Source organism: Malaya genurostris, chromosome 1 (genome assembly GCF_030247185.1).
Source record: "Malaya genurostris strain Urasoe2022 chromosome 1, Malgen_1.1, whole genome shotgun sequence".
NCBI classification, from domain to species: Eukaryota; Metazoa; Arthropoda; class Insecta; order Diptera; family Culicidae; genus Malaya; species Malaya genurostris.
In genome coordinates this window covers 37,794,859-37,814,255 of record NC_080570.1, presented here as the reverse complement: position 1 = coordinate 37,814,255, position 19,397 = coordinate 37,794,859, and the positions used below count along the sequence as shown (strand labels likewise).

The following is a 19,397-nucleotide window of genomic DNA, read 5'->3' as shown; positions in this document are numbered from 1 at the left end:
CTGTAAGCTGGCGTTGCTACTGGTGTACTTTATTGTATTTGTTATGTCTATTGCCGGACAAAGTTGAGATAAGTAAATGGTGAGCGCGTTTCGTTAACTTCTCCTTCCTCAAGTTCGGCACGTCCCGGGCCGATACTGTTTGGTCTTTCCGAATTTGGTTTTGGTAGTTGTTCGTCTTTGTTGAATAGCTTACTCTGTCTAATGAACTTTATCAAACAGATGAGTGATATTAACCCTAAAATTATACTAAATATGGACAGGCCCGTATGTATTAGGTATTTTGTCGAATGTATAGTTTGTAGATACTCCAACTTTTGTCTGTTGAGTATTTGAAATTTGTGAAGTTTCTCTATTGTAACGCTGGTTTCCAAAAACTTTTCTTCTATCTTGATTCCTTCGAACGGTATAACGATTGCCGGTTGTTTTGTATGCAACTCGAAGCTGCTATAGGTTTTGTCGTTTACAGAGACGGAGCAATTTGTGAAGTGTACGAGAAAAGTTCCAGAGATATTGCGATTCGTCAGGTTGCAATCGGTTATCAATTCAACCATGGTAACATTTTCCGGACAGTCCTCTCAGTATATTAGAGTAACAGTCATCTTTTGACACGTCTTGTAGATTTTTGGAGTTGCAGAGTAGCTCGCTTTCAATTCTTTGGCATGGGGTGGTGAGAAAATAGGAGGTTTCCTTACTGATTATTGCTGTGTGGGTTGGTAATTTTAAAATTTTTCCAGCGATGGGTAACGGTTCCAAGAGTATGATGGTAAAGCTGCCAGGTATGAATTGGGGTACCAAGATAATAAAGTATATTTTCGATGATTGGTGAACGGCTTGCAGGTCTAGATACTCGTAGGCTTGATCCGTAGTTAATAAGGTTATGTTTTGTTCTTCTAATCTATTGCTGATAAATCTAATTTCTTCTGCTTCTAGAAATCTCTTAGATATTACATTTGCTTTTGCTAATTGAATTGTTTCAAAAATTGAGTTAAGATGATTTATAATTACGTCTAGCTGATATGAAATTTTGAAGATGTTTCCTAGAGCTGTAATGTTATGGTTAATATTTCGATTATTGATTAGGTCTTGTCTCATTGCAATTATTTGTTTTGTAATTTTTGTTTGTTGTTCATTAATGTTCTCTACTAGCCTATTTATCCTGGTTTCAATCTGTTTGTTAATGTGTACCTGTTTATTATTTTCACTGACTAGGTAATTATTAGCATTTCTGAGCTCCTCCAGGTCACGGTTTATGTGTATCAGATCATTATCATCTAGATTTCCTGTTATCATCTTAATGCCTGAGCCTAAAGCATTTATTAATCCTCGTTTACTTCTATTGCTTTTATTTGGATATAATGTTTTGTGAATTTTTTCTGCAGTTTCGAGTTTATCTTTCAATACATCTGTAAGGTCTTTGAGATTTGGGAAAATCCTGAGTCCCTCAACGATTTGTCTGAATTTATCAATAAGCGGTATGTATTTATCGAGATCGATTTCGTGATACACTTTGTGGTGACCTGTTTTTATTATGCATGTTCCTATTTGTAAGGCAAGTAGTCCAGGATTTTGGGAAAGGTTTAGAATTTGGATGGTTTGGGTTTGAATGAGCGGAAAGAAGAGGAATAATAGTATCATCATCATCATGTTCACTATCTGCAAAAGAAAATAGTATTAGTGTTTTCTGATTCTTTTTAATTTTGATTTATGCAGTTTCCTATTCAAGGCATCAGTAAACGTCTTTGTGTTATCCTGTTGCACTCGAATTGCGGAATACCGTGCTTTTCTTTTGTTACGAATTCCTTGCAACCTGATAAAAACTTCATCATTCGGTTCTAGTGCTGGTTCATGTTCGCGTTTTTTATTTCGTTGTTCAAGGTGTTTTTTCTGAATGCGTTTTAATTGTAGCCCGACTTCGTCATATAGTTGGTCTCTTTTTCCAACCATATCTTCGATGTCGAGTGGTCTTTCTTCATTATCTTTCAAGCCAAAAAAGATTTCCCGTGGCTTAAGATTCGTCACTGAATGAATTGTCTCGTTGTACAGGGTGCATGCAATTCGAAACACTTCTTTACTTGTTAATCTCTCGTATTTATCCTTTATGCATCTATAGATTTCTGCCAGTGTGGAATGGAATCTTTCGACTATTCCATTGGTTTCACTGTGATTTGACGGCGTGAAATAGATGTCAACATTGAGATTATCAAGTAAACCTCTAACCTCGATAGACCGTATGGATGGCTCATTATCCGAAACTATCAATTTTGGCCTTCCATACCGGCTAAACAAGTCAAGAAGAGCTTTTCTCAAGTCAGGTATGCTTCTGGATTTTATTGGGATTAAGGTCGCAAATCTAGAAAATTTGTCAACAGCTGATAGAAACATATCTGGTTGTGAAATGAAAATATCAACGTGAACAATCTCTAAAGGTTTTTTGGGAATTGGGGATTCAGCTAATGTTATCTTGAATGGGTTTCGATCGTACTTCATTTTGTTACAAATGGGGCAAAGTTTTATGTATTGTCGAATTTTTTTCTTCATTCGGGGAAAATAGTATTTTCTGGCTATTGCTTTTTGGTTTTCCCATATGCCTCGGTGGGATTCTTCGTGTACAGTTTCGATAATCTGGTCCTGTTCTTCTTCGGTTTTTAAGTCTTGTAAAATGTTTTGGGTGATTCTAACCTTAAAAGTTTTGCATCTATTGAAGTAATTTTTGTAAACGAGTTGGATGGTAGGGATAACACGTTCAGGACAGTAAATGCAATTAATTTTCCTAGGGTTCATGTATTCTTTGAATATTTTGATGATAAAAGGAACACCAAATGCTACCTTTTTCAGTGTTCTTCGGTATACTCGGGGGAAAATTTGCTCTAACTGTTCTTCGTCTCGATCTGAGAATTGAAGAACAATTTGATTAGAATAGTAATTTAAAGGGTGTAGCGTCATGGGAACAAATTCACTGTCGTCGGTGTCAGCCGAATGTACAGTTGCATTGTCTGTGTTAGTATCGTCTTCTAACTCGTTAGCATTAATTTCTAACCGAGAGAGAGCATCCGCTATAGTATTCTGTTTACCCGGTCTGTATCTTATCTCGTAATCAAATTCCTCTAAAGCCAATCTCCAACGAATTAGTTTGCTGTTAGGATTTTTAAGGTTCAACCCATAGGTCAATGGTTGGTGATCTGTGTAGAGAATAAATTTTCTGCCAAAAAGATAAGGCCTAAAATATTTACAGGCCCACACGATGGCCAATAGTTCTTTTTCTATAGTGGCGAGGTTTTCTTCCGATTTAGTTAGCGTCCGTGAAGCGAAGGCTATGGGTTTGTCATAACCGATAGCTCCTTGGGATAGCACGGCACCTATTGCTTGATTTGAAGCGTCCGTAGTTAGAATAAATTCTTTACTGAAATCTGGGTATTGAAGAACTGTGCTACTAGTTAAAATATTTTTGCATTTTTCGAAGGCTTCCGTGAATTCCTCAGTATGTTGAATTGTCTCACCTTTTCTTAAACATTTCGTTAATGGCTTTGCTATTCGGGCAAAATCTCGAATAAATTTTCTATAGTAACCTACCACTCCGAGAAATCCTCGTAGCTCTTTTTCATTTTTGGGTAATGGCCAATTTTTTATCACACTTATTTTGTTCGGTTCGGGTTTTACACCATCTGCTGTCACGAGATGCCCTAGAAAAGAAACTTCTTTATGAAGGAACTCGCTCTTATCAAGTTGAATCTTCATATTGTATTCTTTCAGACATTCAAAAATCTTCTTTAAGTTTTCCATGTGTTCTTGTAGACTCGTGGAAAATACGATAATGTCATCCATATAAACGAGACATATCTTTCCAATGTATTTTCGAAGAATGTTGTCCATTACTCGTTGAAAAGTAGATGGAGCATTACGAAGGCCAAATGGCATTCGTAGAAACTCGTAGTGCCCATGATCGACACTAAAAGCTGTCTTCGGGATATCTTCCTCATGAACCTCGATCTGGTGAAATCCAGATGCCAGGTCTAAAGTAGTGAAATATTGCGATCTACCCAATTTATCCAAAATATCGGTAATATTAGGAATTGGGTACCTATCTTCAATTGTCTTCTCATTTAACTTGCGATAGTCAATGACGAGGCGCCATTTTTGCCTACCGGAAGCATCTGATTTTTTCGCAACCACCCATACTGGTGAGGACCATGGACTATTGGAAGGTTGTATAATTCCTTGGTCTAGCATTTTTGAAATTTGTTTTTGGATTTCTGCTTTATGGCAGTAAGGATAACGGTACGATTTTGCGTGTACTGGTGTATCATCTTTCGTTGAAATGCGGTGTTTAATTGCGTTTGTAAATGATAAATTTTGGTCTTCTAAGTGGAAAATATCTTCAAATTCTTTAACAAGTTTTAGAAGTTTACAAGCTTCTTCTTGGTTCAAATGATCTAATCTTAATTGTGAGGTAAAGTTAAACTTTTTCTTGCATGTTGTAAATTGAGGAGTGTCAAATTCGAAGTTATTAATTTCCGCAAAGAGTGGACGATTCGGGTTTATTTTGACATCTGCGTTCGTGAGATTCGTTAAAATTACTGTGGCTTTATTATTATTAGCTTTGTAAATACCTGGTGCTACGGCTACGTCGGGTGTGAGAGGCAGAAGGGTTTCAATATAAAAATCACCATTCGGTGCATTGGTAGGTAGTTCAGCAATCACGTCTTCGTTACAATTTAGTTTCAATGTGTAGGTTGTAGGATATTTTCTCATCATTGAAATTGAATAATTAGGGAATTTAATAGAGTTATTTGAACAGTCAATTGTGGCTTCTAGGGATTGAAGAGTTTCATATCCAATCAATCCATCGAAAAAATCATGAAACTTGTGTAAGTAAAATTTTCCAGGTTGCTGATTAATGAATGGAGAGAAAAATATAAATTTATTTATTTCGTGTTTTCCGCTCACGTTTCGTACATACATTGGAGTAGTTCTAAGTATTGATTTGTTTTTCACATTTGCAGGGTTAATATAATTTTTGTTTGAGCCAGTGTCTATCAATAATTTTAGGTTGCCTAACTCGGTATCCATTTGAATGTATGGGATAAAATTCCTATCTTCTATTTTTCTGGCGGTGGTTCGAAATCCGCCGGAAAATTTAAATTGTCTTCAGTACTAGCATCTACATGTTCAATTGCTAACTGTTGACCTTCTAGTTTTGGATGAGAATTTTGATCGTATGCATTTTGGCTTGTGGTATTTATTTCTGGAATACAAAATGTGTTTGAATAGTCGAATTGTTCATAAGGGTAAGGGTAAGGGGTTATATCTGGATAGTAACTAAAATGTTCATAGAATGGATCAAAATACGGTGTTTGTTCAATGTTATGTAATTCTTCTACGTGGAATCTAGGTTGACCTGTTCGGAAAAACTGCTGTTGTGGAAGTGGTCTAAATTGTTGAGCTGGATGGGGTTGGAAGGGTTGTGTATATTGAGATTTCAATCCTGGGTGAATTTGTGGTCTTTGTGGGGTTTGTTGAGGATTTCTGTTTATATAATTCACTTGTTTTGACCTAATAGACTGATCAATGTCCATAGGTGTGGGTTTTGGAAATTTCGTAAACAAAGGCTTGGGTTCGAAAACGTTCCTAGGCGGTATTGTCACAAATTTTGGCATGCCCGCATTATAATACGGTTTCTGAGGGAATCCGTTAGCTTGTATTGGCGTTTTATAGGCTGGAAGAAATGGATTTTTCGGTGGCCTGGGGGGTGCATTGTTAATGATCGGTGTAAATTTTTTCTGGAAGTTTTGTTCTTCTATACAGGCATCGAAGGCTTCTTTCAAAGTGTATGGTTTTCTCGCACGTACATTCCCACCTATGGGCTCTTTTAATCCGCCCAGAAAAACTTGTAGTGCGTTTTGTTGATAGGTTTGAATTCTATCAGCTTTTACTCTTGTGTCGTTAATGGTTATATTAGCATTATTGATTAATAGCGACATAACGTGCTGCACACGTCCATAGAATTCTTCGACGTTGGTAGTTTGTGCCAAAGCAAATAATTCACGTGTTAGAGTAACAGCATCTCTTTTGTCACTATAGTAAGTAATTAATGTTTCTTTCATGGCTTCCCATTCGAGGCCAGTGCCATAAACCTCTAAGATCGTATCGGCTTCACCGATTATTTTATTCCGAATGGCTTGGGTCCACACCTCTAAAAAGGGTGTGTTTCCCATAGCTCTCAAAAAGGGAATTAAATTGTCCACAGCTTTTATGAATGAGTGCAATTTGACGGGGTTTCCGTCGAAAATTGGGAGGTCTCTGATCGCTTGTGGTGTTTGAAGTGAACGAATAATTCGATCAGCTTCGTTCATAATCCGCTCGGTAGCAGCGGCTGCCGTTTCTTCTTCGTTTGGAATAGGATTCATTGTAAATTTTATTTGGGATTGTTAAACTAGTCACTTGGTTACTTAGTTATCTCACTTAAAAAATTTTTTTTTTTCGTTTTCACTTGTACTTCTTTTTTCACTTTCACACACTCTATAAAATAATATAAATTTGCACTTACCTAAAGGTTTTGCGATAATCCGTCGCAGCGTATTTTAGCGATTTCCTCTCGCTGGGTTTATTGTTGGCCGCTTTCCGGTGGTAGTGCTGCTACTCCTCGATAAGCCGTCGAAGATTCGAACACCACACTTTTTCACTCGCGACACTAAGATCCTTTACGACTGCGCCAGTTAAATTATTTCGGCGACGGATCTGATTTTTAAAAAACTACTCTGTACTGTTCAACGGTTCGACTTAAAGTGATTTATTACAAATTTGAAAAGGTTTACAAAGGCCTCACTTGTCTCTAAATTCTCTGGAAAAGATATTTTATAAACATTGTAAACTGCTGAGCTGGTATCCGATGCTGTAAGCTGGCGTTGCTACTGGTGTACTTTATTGTATTTGTTATGTCTATTGCCGGACAAAGTTGAGATAAGTAAATGGTGAGCGCGTTTCGTTAACTTATATTTTTTTTGTTTTTGAGGAATTATTCATAAATCCTTCCGTTTTTCCTTCGTCTTACGAGTTACGGTTACAAAATCCTCTGAGTCGTGTGTGTGTTTTTTTTCTTTCGCCATGTGGTGCTGGAAGCTGAAACTGAAACTCATGACCAACTGCGATCTGCTTCGGAGAAGGATGGAGCCAAGTTTTAGTACGACAGCTCCCCCTCTCCCTTTTTCACCGGCAGATAGCAGAACAACTGACATATTTATCGTTGTGTAACATCTCCATTATGTGTCCCTTCACTACATACCAACCAATCCATCACCCTCCCTCCCTGGCTACCCCGGGGATGAAGGGGAAACAATGAAAGATGCAATTCTTTTCCAACAAATGCTGGTCGCGCAACAAATGTCGGACTCATTTTGTTGTAAACAACTTCCTGTGGATGGGTCCAGGTCCATCATCTCTTCGGGCGCTTGGCGCTTGGGCTTGGGGGGGGGGGGGTGGAATTGGTCTGATGAGTGGCAATGGCGACCAGTCAACTATTTCTGTTGTTACACCGAGCCTTTCCGAGGTAAATTGCTGTGCTGCTCCCATTTTTTTTTGTGATATGTTGTTCATTGTCCTTGTCCAGAGTCTAACACACACATTGCTGTGGTGATGGAGTAGTTTGTCTCCTGTCAACCGACATTTGATCTGTATGATTTCAATTGTTTATTTGACAGGTCAAAGCACATTCAGTTCATTCTTGGTTGTTGTTTTGCGTGTCCAAGATATTTAGTCCGGAAAATCTATCACTGCTCGGAAAATGTTTCGCCTACTAGATTTCGCATCCAACGAAATGACTGGCGGTCACGTTCAGGCAAAGTTGCACGGATTCTCGATAAATTGTCCTACCAATTATTTACTATCCGAAGGGTGTTGCTCCCCGTTTCCGAGCAATGGCCCTGCGCGGGCACAGTGATAATCGTTCATGACAGCGAACCCGATGAGGCGTAAATTTGACCCCGGGACGTAATGTGAATGACATTATCCTCTGTCTGCCTGCCACCATTGCATAGAATTGCTATTGCCAGGATGAATGATGGTTCTTTATTTACGTTCGATCGAGAAATATAATGATAATATTTTTGGATAATTGTTTTTTATGTTGTCTCGAGGCCTTCAACTAGTCGCGACAGTATAGACTGTCGCAAAAAAATAAATAAAACCAAGACAGTAGGCGTCGCACTGTAATCACCTTGGCAGCCACCGCAGTCCGAAAATGTCACGCGAAGATGATCTGATCGCTCCATATCTAGTGTTGAGCGTTGAACAAATTAATAATCGAACGTGAAATGACCATTTTTGCGTGACACTCGGATCACCCGGACGTTAAGGTAATTGTTTTTTCCTCAGTTCGAGTAGGTGTTAATTAATAATGTTAAGACCGAGAACGTTCATCTGATTCAAACAATGACTCACGAAGTCTAGATGAGTGTAAAAATCAAACCATACGAAGTAGTCTAATTGGTAAATGATGAAGCGGTTGTTTGATTTTACTGTTCGCCAAATTTTTTTATTCCATTTTGTCGTGAATTCGACTTACTTTAGTATGGAGCACCGGAAATTTACCCTGCACAAGAATGGGTAGAACTTAATCTTGAATATATCTTTTTGTATTTAACGCAGCATCATAATTTTTTCTTCGTATCATCAGAAATATGGTCAGCAACTAGTGATAAAACCACAAAAAAACTCGAAATTGAAGTTTTCGGAAATGTTTGGTATGAACGAGCGTCCAAGGTGAAATTCAGTACCAAGATAAAGTGGGCAGAATTCCAAACACATGAATTGAACGAATCATCGCACAAAGCGTACCGTGCAAAACCTACCCATAGAAATATGGAACACTTTTCAACCGAGACTGACTCAGTTTGTCGAGATCGGCAAATCTCTCGCTTTGTTTGAAAATACGCACTCAATTTCCTCGAACATGATTGAACTGACTTTCAAACTTAGTTAAAGATCTCATGGTCCCACAGCCTACTATTCAATTTCCATGACAGCCGACTTCCGGTTCCAGAATTACAGGATAATATGGGCATAAAATAAAACCTCTATTTTCTGAGAGCTGGCTTAACCTATTTCCCGAAACCTAAATTCCAATGAAAGATCTTTTAGTAACAACATGAACTTAGTGAAGCACCTGTCGCCGATGACAACGCAAATAGGTGAATAATTTGTTGCCAATAAGTTACTAATTAGTTACGGTAAACTTGAATTTGGTTCTTATTTTTTTACTTTTTCGAGTACTTCTCTAAGTTCATGTGAAGTTAACAAAGCACCCCTCTCAAATAAGCTAGAAGTCTCTCCGATGCTTTAGATATGGCAGTACCAATTTGCACATACTCAGATTAAAAATAAATTCTCGTGATCTTATAAACTGTCATACAATTTTATCCCGATCCTTATTCCGATTCCGGAATCACAGCGTGCTTAAAGGTGTTGTTGGTTAATGACCTCTGCTATATCGATCGATCCATACACACTTAAAAAAATCCCTGTGATTTTACATCTTATTAGATGCACATAAATGGAGCGTCACAGTTCACGCAAATTCACGTGGAAGAACATTTAATATTGTGTCTAAAACTCCATGACATGAAATTCGTTGAAATAAAAAAAAAGCATACTGATAGCAACCGCCGCGACTTGAACCGAGAATCATTGGATCGCATGTACGTCTGTTAATTGACTGAGTCACAGAAGCATACATCTGCTTGGTTGGTAAAAGGTGCATTCAAATTCATACAGTCACACCTGCTAACAGAATGCAAGTTACAGTCGAAACCAGTGAAATTTAAGCTTAAATCAATACAAATGAAATTTTCCGTCATTTGGAGAATTAGGTCTTTATGAATTACATCGTATGAGGAATTCAGTCACCTGTATTATTAAGATTTTTTTGGTGTGTAGTTTCCGGTTATGGAAATGACCGGAATAGATGTCCAATATAATAGCCTCATAAGGAATGTATCGAAAATAAGCTATCCACATACATTTGTGTTGTACTCATGTATTTGTGATGGTTTTTTATGCTCAGATCACAGCATGCTGTGCGTTTGTGCGATTGAAATTCTGCGTTTTCAAAATGTCGCGTATGAAAAAGGAAGTGAAAATTAAGTTTCTGGACACATGGCTAAGTGAGAAGGGTATTACTATGCGAAAATTGGTCAAGCGGTTTGGAATTCATCATGCCAATGTTAAAACCATCCGTAATAAGTTTAGGGAACACTATTCTTTGGATGAGCTACCAGGAAGAGATAGAAAACCCGGTTCTTCCAACCCGAAACTGGTCCAGGAAGTGGTATCTCTTATCATGAAGAACAAATCAATGTCAATACGTGGTTTGACCAAAAAACAGGAACGAGTGTCGGAATGATCCAGCGTATCAAGAGGCGAAATCACCTGAAGACCTACAAGAAGCAGCAAATCTCGAAAACAAAGTGTAGCACAGAAGAAGCGAGCAGCAACAAGGGCCCGGAAATTGTATTCGCGTCTTTTGCAGTGGCCTGATGCATGCGTTTTGATGGACGATGAGATTTATGTAAAGAAGGACAAGTGGAGAAATTCGGTCTAAAGGTACTGGTATGGCAAGCAATATGTTCCAGTGGTTTGAAGTCAACCATTTTTTTACATTACCGGAACTATAAATGCAGAAATCTATCGATCTGAGTGTCTCTAGAAGATATTGCTGCCTTTATATAAGAAGCATAGTACACCTCCACTGTTTTGGCTGGATTTAGCCTCGGCTCACTATGCCAAAACCACTCTTAATTGGCTTGCGGAAAAGGGTATAAATTTCATTGCGAAACATATCAATCCACCAAATCGCCCTCAGCTTCGACCCATCGAACGTTGCTGGGAACATGCCGGAGTTCAAAAAAATTTGGGCGTTCAAGCGTCCAAAAAATACCATGCCACATTTGTTCGGATCTTGATGGAGAGCGTTCGATCAAAAGTTCGAAAATTCGTGAAGGAAAAACTTAAATTTCATCCGGTTTTCATTATGCTCAAGTTTAACCTCGCACAATAAAGGATCAATTTTTAGTTTGAATAAAATATCGTTTTTTTATCATAATTTGAAAGAAAAATTTGTGGATAGCTTATTTTTGATACTCTCCTTATTCACTTTTTTACTGTTTCATTCGTAAATGATTTTCGTCTCTCACTGCAACGAAAGAGAGTATCAACGCCAACGTCACTCGTTTCCCTACGACGAGACGAAATCTAAATAAGGTTTGCAAGTCAGTCGAATTTGATTCAGATTGATTCAAGCCACCCTCTCAAGTGGCGATGCATAAAACAAACAAAACTGTTTCAATTTGTGATTCTAGTTAGTTGCAGATCATAGAAGCTGACTTCGGCTATACTCGTGCGGTTGGTCTCCGGTTTCAGCAAAAGCGAAAAAAACGATCAAACACTCCAACAAAGAAATTTCTTATTTCGCGTAGAATTATAGTAGGAAAGGCATCATTACCTCTCTACACGAATAAAACGCCATTGCCAATACCATGATTGAAAATCACGAAATCATGAAACATGTCTATCAGAATAATAAGGCATGATTCCATGGGAAAAATGATTGATATCATGAATAATAACTCATTTCCCATGAAAATGTTCACATCAATCATTTTGTTCATGAAATGTCTCATAATTTTATGATTTTTATCATGGTACCGGCAATTGATTATAATCAATGCGATGATTTTCTTCTCATCTTCCTTAGGGTGCTTTCAAAGCGCCTGCTTGCCTGGCTCCGAAGTTGACCTTATTAGCCTTGTACCACTCTGAAACATCTTTCGTGCAAATGGCACGAGGCTTAATCTGACCAGAAAAACGTGTGACCAATAGGTGACATTAGAAGTGGAAGTAAATGCTTTTGGAGGAATTCCTTTAACCTCGTCGATCGTCCCGGTTGTCAGTCCGCTTTCCACATAAGCAAATTGTTTGCCAAATCATGTAAATTTTTTTTACAATCTTTGACATCTTCTGCTTTCTCATGTCTTCTGGGACATCAAACTTATGATGAGCAGTAGAATTCGGGAATTCCGGAAGCCGCCGGAAGCCTACCTTCACATACGTCTCGTCATGCGGTTTTGTCAACGTCTGCTTCCGTAGAGCTTCTGTGCACGTGATTTTCGCTCCGTATTCGGTCGTTTATTGCAATTCGGTGCCTTTTGACCTTTCCACGTGTGTTCACATTTTTTAGCGTCTTGCACGAGTTCTACTGATATGTACATTTTTCGTCATCTCTCTTACAGAATTGTTTGGATTTCTCCTTTCCACTAAACGGAAATCCGTGTTGGCCACTTCTTTCCTTCCGATAAATGATTAGGCGTTCGTTGTACCGATTTAAAACACGAGATATCGTCGATTGTGCAATCCCAACTTCCGTTCGATGGCACGATGAGTGATTCGGATTTCCAAGATTTCTGGACCTTGATTGTGAACCGAGATTTTGGAGTTGAATTCACACCCTGGTGGCTGGATTCTGAACCAGGTTTCGGAATATTTTTATCTTGAATTCTTATTACCTGAATCTGAAGCTGAGTACTGAATCGGTTTTTTATCTGGATTCCGGACCCGAGATCTAAACTTGAGCTTGGATTTTGGATGTGGATTCTGGGCCTTATTTCTGTACCTAGACCTAGAACTAGAATTCTAGTTCTGGATTTCAGGCCCGGATTGTGAACGCAGATTTTGTACTGAGCTTTTTGATTTTAATCCTGGATTCTGAACATAATTTCTGAACCTATATCTGAATGCTGGACTATAATTCTTGATCTAGGTTTTGAACAAGAACTAGGGACCTAAATTCGGATCTGGACTTGGTTCTATAGTCGGTGACTGGTTCTGGATCTGAACCTGGATCTTAATTCTGAACTAGGATTTTGTGCCTCAATTCTTAACCTCAACCTGGATTCTGAACCTGAATGTTGAACCTAGATTCTTGACCTGGACCTAAATTCCGGACCTGGATTCTGCATCTAATTTCTGAACCTGAACCCGGATTCTGGTTCTAAATTCAAACCCTAGATTCTAGATTCTGAACCACAATACGGGACACCTAAATTTGGATCTGGACTTGGACCTAGATTCTTGCCTGGCATCTGGATTTGGACCAGAATTCTGAATTTGGAGCAGGATTCGAAATCGGGTTTTTGGATATAGATTCCGGTCCCGAGCTTTGGAACTGTATTCTACATCTGAATACTAAGCCAGAATTTTGGACCTGAACCTAGATCAGGACTTGAAGTTCGATTCTGAACTGGGATTTTGGCTCAGGATTCTGGAGCCAGATTCAGAGCCAGAATTCGGAAACTTTGTGAATATTCTAATATTTCCTAATGTTTTCTTTAAATCCTGAATTTGTTACAGTTCTTAAACTTCCTAATTTATTTTTCGATTTTACTTATCATTGTAAATATTTTAAATTTCCACGAATCTTTAAATTGTTCTAAACTCTTTTGAAATATGAAATTCGTGAAAGTTCTTGAATTTAGCTTTTTTTTTATTACATAGATCATGTTCTAAAATTTTCTAAAATTTTTTGAAGTCTGAAATTATTGCAAGCTGTTGAATTTCTTATTATATTTTTATTTTGAAAACCTAAGTTCGGTAAATCTTTATGGGTATTCTAGAATTTTCTAAACTTTTTGTCTTTCTCATATAGAAAGGTTATGCAATCACTGTGAAAACCGATTTTTGAACCGAGGCTCGGAGGGCCGAGTGTCATATACCATTCGACTCAGTTCGTCGAGTACGCAAAATGTCTGTGTGTGTAACGTTTTTTTGCACTAACTTTTCTCGGAGATGGCTGAACCGATTTTCACAAACTTAGATTCAAATGAAAGGTCTTGTAGTCCCATACAAAATTCCTGAATATTGTTTAGATCCGACTTCCGGTTCCGGAGTTATGGGGTAAAATGTGCAAAAAAATGAAAATATGTTTTCTAGCTTTTCTCATAGATGGCGCGACCGAGGTTCAAATGAAAGGTCCTGTGGTCCAGGTACGTAATTCCTGAATTTCATCTGGATTCGACTTCCGGATCCGGAAATATAAGGTAAAATGTGTTAAAAATTGTATACCATCACTGAAAAGAGCGAAAAACCGTAAAAAAAATTCTAAATCGACCTCAAATCTTCTCCAATTAATAGTTTTTATCAGTAGACGGCCAAACAAACAAATTTCGGTTATTCTTTTTGGGAATCGAAGAAAAATATTTTGAAGAATACCACAGTATTATATATGATGGTATGATTGATATGAGAAAGGCATCATTACACCACTAGGTGGATTAAAACAGGTTTTTTAAATCTGGAATTAGTAAAGGTTCTTGACTTTCTGATTTTTGTTATGTTTTACAGAACCTTGTGGGTATTTAAACTTCCTGAACTCCGCAAAACGCCTAGATTTGCTAAGTTCTTATGAAATCTAAAATTTTTAAAACCTCTTGAATTTTCGTTTTTTTTTATTATTTTCCTTAACAGTATTTTAATTTTCGTTAAACGTTAAAATTTTTTAAACTGTTTTGAAATCTTCAATTTGTAAAAGTTTTTGAATTTCTTAATTTCTTTTTTGACTTTACTAATCATGAAAGAATTTAATTCTGAAACTGAATACAGGAAGTAAATTCTGAACGTGAAAACTGGAAATAAATTATGGTTCAGAAGTCAGGTCCAAATTACTGGTTTGGAATTCAATTCATCAATTTTGTTCCAGAATCCAGATCTAAAATTCATATCTTCAATATTGTTCCAGAATTCTTATGTTAAATTACGGAATTTGCATACAAATTCCGACCGTTCCAAATATCTAGTTCCAGAATCTAGAACTAATATTCAATTTCGGAGCCTTAATCAAAGCGTTTGAACCTGTATTCTAAACCTAAATTATGAAACTAAATTCTGTACCATAAAGTTAAGAATTCACGTTCAGCAGAATCCAAGTTCTGATTTCAGTCCCACAATTCAGTTTAAGAATTCAGTTCCAATCCAAATCCAAGTTTTTACACCAAACAGAAGGTCTAGTTTTGCTGCTGCTGTTGTTGGAGGTGACTGAGGCTACCTCAAAACCGTCCGTCCATGTATAAAAAAATTTGAGAAAATCGATTTTTTGTGATTTATTTATGGTTATCTCACACCGTTGAAAATTTTATCATAAATTGCTGATCATATTTCTGATGGCATGGAAAAGGAATTATGATGTTGCGTTCAGTACCAGTCGAGATATTCACGATTAAGTTCTACCCATTCATCCACAGGGCGAATTTTGAAAAGGCGCTCCATAGTACAGAAAGATATATCTACGTCAAAGAAAGAACTCTCGAAACCAAAATTTCACGGTGTACTGCGAAGGAGCACTGACCTAATGAGCTGTTCTAACTTTTTGTCGTGAATGCGACTCACTTTACTATGGAGCGCGTTTTCAAAATTTATCCTGTAAAAGAATGGTTAGATTTTAATCGTAAATATCTCCTGTTGTACATAGCCGAACGACATAATTTTTTCTCCATTCAATCGAAAATATGATCAGCAATTTATGATAAAATTTTCGGTAGTATGAAATAACCACAACGTTTCAACGAGTATTAAAGAGAAAAACTCACTCGCCTGTTTGTCTTTCTCATGCTCGGACGACGACTTTGATGCAGTTAGTGACATTGCATTTTCGATTTTCCAACTGGGTGGATATAAAATCTAAAAAAAATGACACGTTTCATTCACGTCATCAAGTTTTGTCTCTGACACCATAGACCTACTTTTTTTTGTTATTTTATTATGAGAGAACGAAAATCGGGCTTCTTTTCCGATGCCTGGAGTACCTTTAACAACTCCAAACATTCAATCCGAACAGTTGGCAGTTTCGTTTGAGCTTTTGCATTGTATTTGACAGCTGTCGTTACTCTGTTGATAGGCACTCTACCCAGCAGCAAGCACGTGTAAATTCTGACACTCAGAACGATGACACTTCTGCTTACGATTAGCACCACGACTACTGCGATTGAGTTTCTTCTAGACTTTTCCGATACAAGTTTATTCTGCCAGTCGAGCATTCCTCCTTGTTCGTGACGTACGCATCAAAATAGGAGAATAAAATTCCGTTTCGCGAATGAATTGTGATAACATACTTCCCATCAAACAACTGATTATCCTATGTGTTTGGAGTAAAGTTGCGAACATTTACCAAATTACCAAATGCAGTCCTATCGGTCTGCTGTGATGTGGGAAAACAAAGCGGCGAAAGCGTTCTACCGAATGTGAGTCCCCGACAGAGTCAGTCAGTTCAGAGAAAAACAGCCAATCACAATCATCATTAGCATCTAATACATTATTCATTTAATTCATTCACTGCTGCCCACTCACTCGGCACATTCGGCGAAGGATTCCCTTGGATTGTGATAATAACCAGCCTTTCTCTCTCTCTCTCTGTCAGCTCTGTTCGGATATTCGAGGGGATGGATATCCGACCGACCGAACGAAGCTACAAGGAAATCGTTTTAACCGCGGCGTCATCGCCGTTTCGGTTTGACCGAGAAAAACAAACAAACTGATGACGAAGGCCGGCTTTCCCCGGGAAAGAACACCGGGACTGGTACAACAGGTGTTCGGATCCGTGCGGAACGGGTGCCAACCGAAACCGTAATAAGCTTCGTAATCAGCTTCGAACACTGATAGAGCCGTACTCAAACAAAGCTCCCACACAATCATTTCCAATCCAGGATGCGAGAGAGGAATGTAATTTTCCGACTCTAGCTTCTGTCTTCGTCTAGCACACTTCAACCTGTCAATTAGACAGGAACTATGAACGTTACTGAATCGAAACACCACAGCGAAACACGAACACGAACGGTTTATTTTAGTCGTGACCCGCAGCAATTATAGGCCATCGGTGCGTTTGTCAATATCCTGTCGGTCCTCCGGTGGTCGGTCAGCTTTCCGCTTCGATCGGGGGGCTCCTACTTGACAGTTCATCGATGAACACGTAAGCAGTGGGACAGTTCCACGGCCTACTTGTAAGTGTGTGGCAATTTTGTTCAGTATCCATGAAAAACGCCAGTGCAGCTTCGTTGCTGAATCGTGGAACCGTAGCCCACGGGGCGGTCAGTGTTAGTTTAGAGGATTCCTGGACCGGACGCAGCCTGCTGGATGCCCTGAACCGAACCGGACCACTCGGTGGAAGTTTCGATGTAAGTACTTTCGCTCTCTCGCTATTTATAAGTGACGACTAAGTGCTTTCCATAAGGTAGCGAAGGATGGCAGCGAGCTCATGGAATAACGGATTTAATGGCTGTTTGCCAAACATTGACACCATCGCCATCGGTCGGTCAAGCTTTCCTCAAGCTCCCACAATTGATTATCGATTTCCGATGATGCAATGAATAATTAATGCTGTCGGTGTTCGTGTTTGCTTTTTTCAATGGCTTTGTTGGCGAGCTTGATTTGTAGGTGGAAATCGAGACCAGTAAATCGTCGATGTCAAGGTCTTCGGGGCAGGGTTAAATGCTATGCACAAGGGAAACGTGTTAGTAAATGGATTTCATTTGTAGAAACTGGATGCCGCCTATCCGTTCGTGATTCCTGAATAGAAGCCACGGTGCATAAGTTTAAAACTCAGGACTCAAAATTTGGTACACCGAATTAAACTACGGACTCTATAATGCCGGTATTGTATCCTGGTTCACAATCCAGATTACGAACTTCGGTAAAGGATTCCAAACCAGAATCAAAAATCGAAATTTAGTTCGAGAATTCTGTTTAAGAATCCAGCTGCAGAATTCTGGTTCAGAGATCAGAATCCCAGTCCAGCAACCAACTTCAGAATCTGGGTTCATCCGCAATCTAGATTCCGACCCTGGACTCTGGAAATGAATTCAGTACCTGATTTGTGTTTTTTGAACCTATTTTCTTAGAGTGAATTAGTTTCAGAATCCAGCTCCAAAATTCTGCCTAACGATTTATTCAGGTTCAAAAAACATAAATCAGGTACTGAATTCATTTCCAGAATGCACGATCGGAATCTCGATTTGGGATTCCTTTTTAGAATCCAGCTCCTTGCCTTGAATTCAACTTTAAAACTCATCTCCGGGAACAAGATTAAGAATTCTGGTTCAAAATGCTGTTCCAGAATACGGGACTGAAATTGAGTTCCGAAATTGAAGTTTATTTTCATTTTTCCGCTTATTTTTTCCCGGCTTTAACCTAATTGTGGTCGTTCACTGGGGAAATCCAAGCTCAGTACCTCTATCTTAGCCCAGCAGCCAGTTTCAGAATCCAGCTCCAAACTTCTGTTTCAGAAGGTAATTCCAGAAATCTGGTTAAGAAATCAGGTTCATAATTAAATTCCAGAGAATCCTGTAAAAAAGGCTGTTAAAAAAAACACAAATCAGAACCTGAATTCATTTCCAGAATCCAGGGTCGGAATGCAGAATTAGGATTTCGTTTTAGAATTCAGCTTCTTGTTTGAAATCCAACTTTAGAATTGATCTCCTGAAAACCAGATTCAGGATAAAGGTTCATAATTCTCTTCCAGGATTCAGGTTCAAAATTTAAGCCTAGTTTTAGAATCCAGCTCCAAAATTCTGTTTCTGAATTCCAGAAATCTGGTTCAGAAATCAGGTCCATAATACAGTTCCTAGATCCGGTCAAAAAGGCTGTTGAAAAACCACAAAGCAGGTCCTGAATTCATTTCCAGAACCAAGGGTCAGATTCGGAATTCCATTTTAGAATCCAGCTCCTTGAATCTGAATTTTGATACATAATTCTGTATGAGAATCTTGGTCCGAAATTCAGGGCCGGAAACCAAGGTTTTTATTCATTTTTTTTTACATCGTTCATTTTTCCCTGGCTTTAACCTAATTGTGGTCGTTCACCGGGAAAATCCAAGCTCTAAATTCTGTTCCAGAATTCAGCTCTTCTATACCAGCCTTGCAGTTTCAGGTTTAGAATCCAGCAAAAATTCTGTTTCAGAATTTAATTCCAGAAATCTGGTTCAGAAAAGAAGTCCATAATTCAATTCCAGGATTCTGTCGAAAATGCTGTTAAAAACCCACAAATCGAGTTCTGAATTCGTATCCAGAGTCCTGATTCAAAGTTCAGATTCATGATCCTGTACCAGAATCCTGGTTCAAAATTCAGTTCCTGAATCAAATTAATTTTTCCTTGGACTTAACCTAATTGTGGTCGTTCACCGGGAAAATCCAAGCTCAAAATTCTGTGCCAGAATTCAGCTCCTCTATCCCAGTCCAGCAGTTTCAATTTTAGAATCCAGCTCCAAAATTCTGTTTCAGAATTTAATTTCAGAAATCTGGTTCAGAAATCAAGTCCATAATTCAATTCCAAGATTCTGTCGAAAAGGCTGTTAATACCCCACAAATCAG

General features: G+C 38.4%; 1 protein-coding gene across 4 annotated transcripts in view; it reads left to right on the top strand.

Annotated features, from left to right (window-relative positions):
• LOC131437556 (uncharacterized) overlaps nucleotides 1-19,397 on the top strand; it is a 105,147-nt gene that overhangs the window by 40,257 nt on the left and 45,493 nt on the right. Inside the window, exon 1 of one of the 4 annotated variants that reach the window (XM_058606980.1) lies at nucleotides 16,721-17,207. The exons of the other annotated variants lie outside the window; for them this stretch is intronic. Within the exon in view, the coding sequence (XP_058462963.1) occupies nucleotides 17,064-17,207 (144 nt within the window). The 5' untranslated portion in view covers nucleotides 16,721-17,063. Of the gene's footprint in view, nucleotides 1-16,720; nucleotides 17,208-19,397 lie in introns of those variants that run through there. 4 annotated transcript variants of the gene reach the window in all.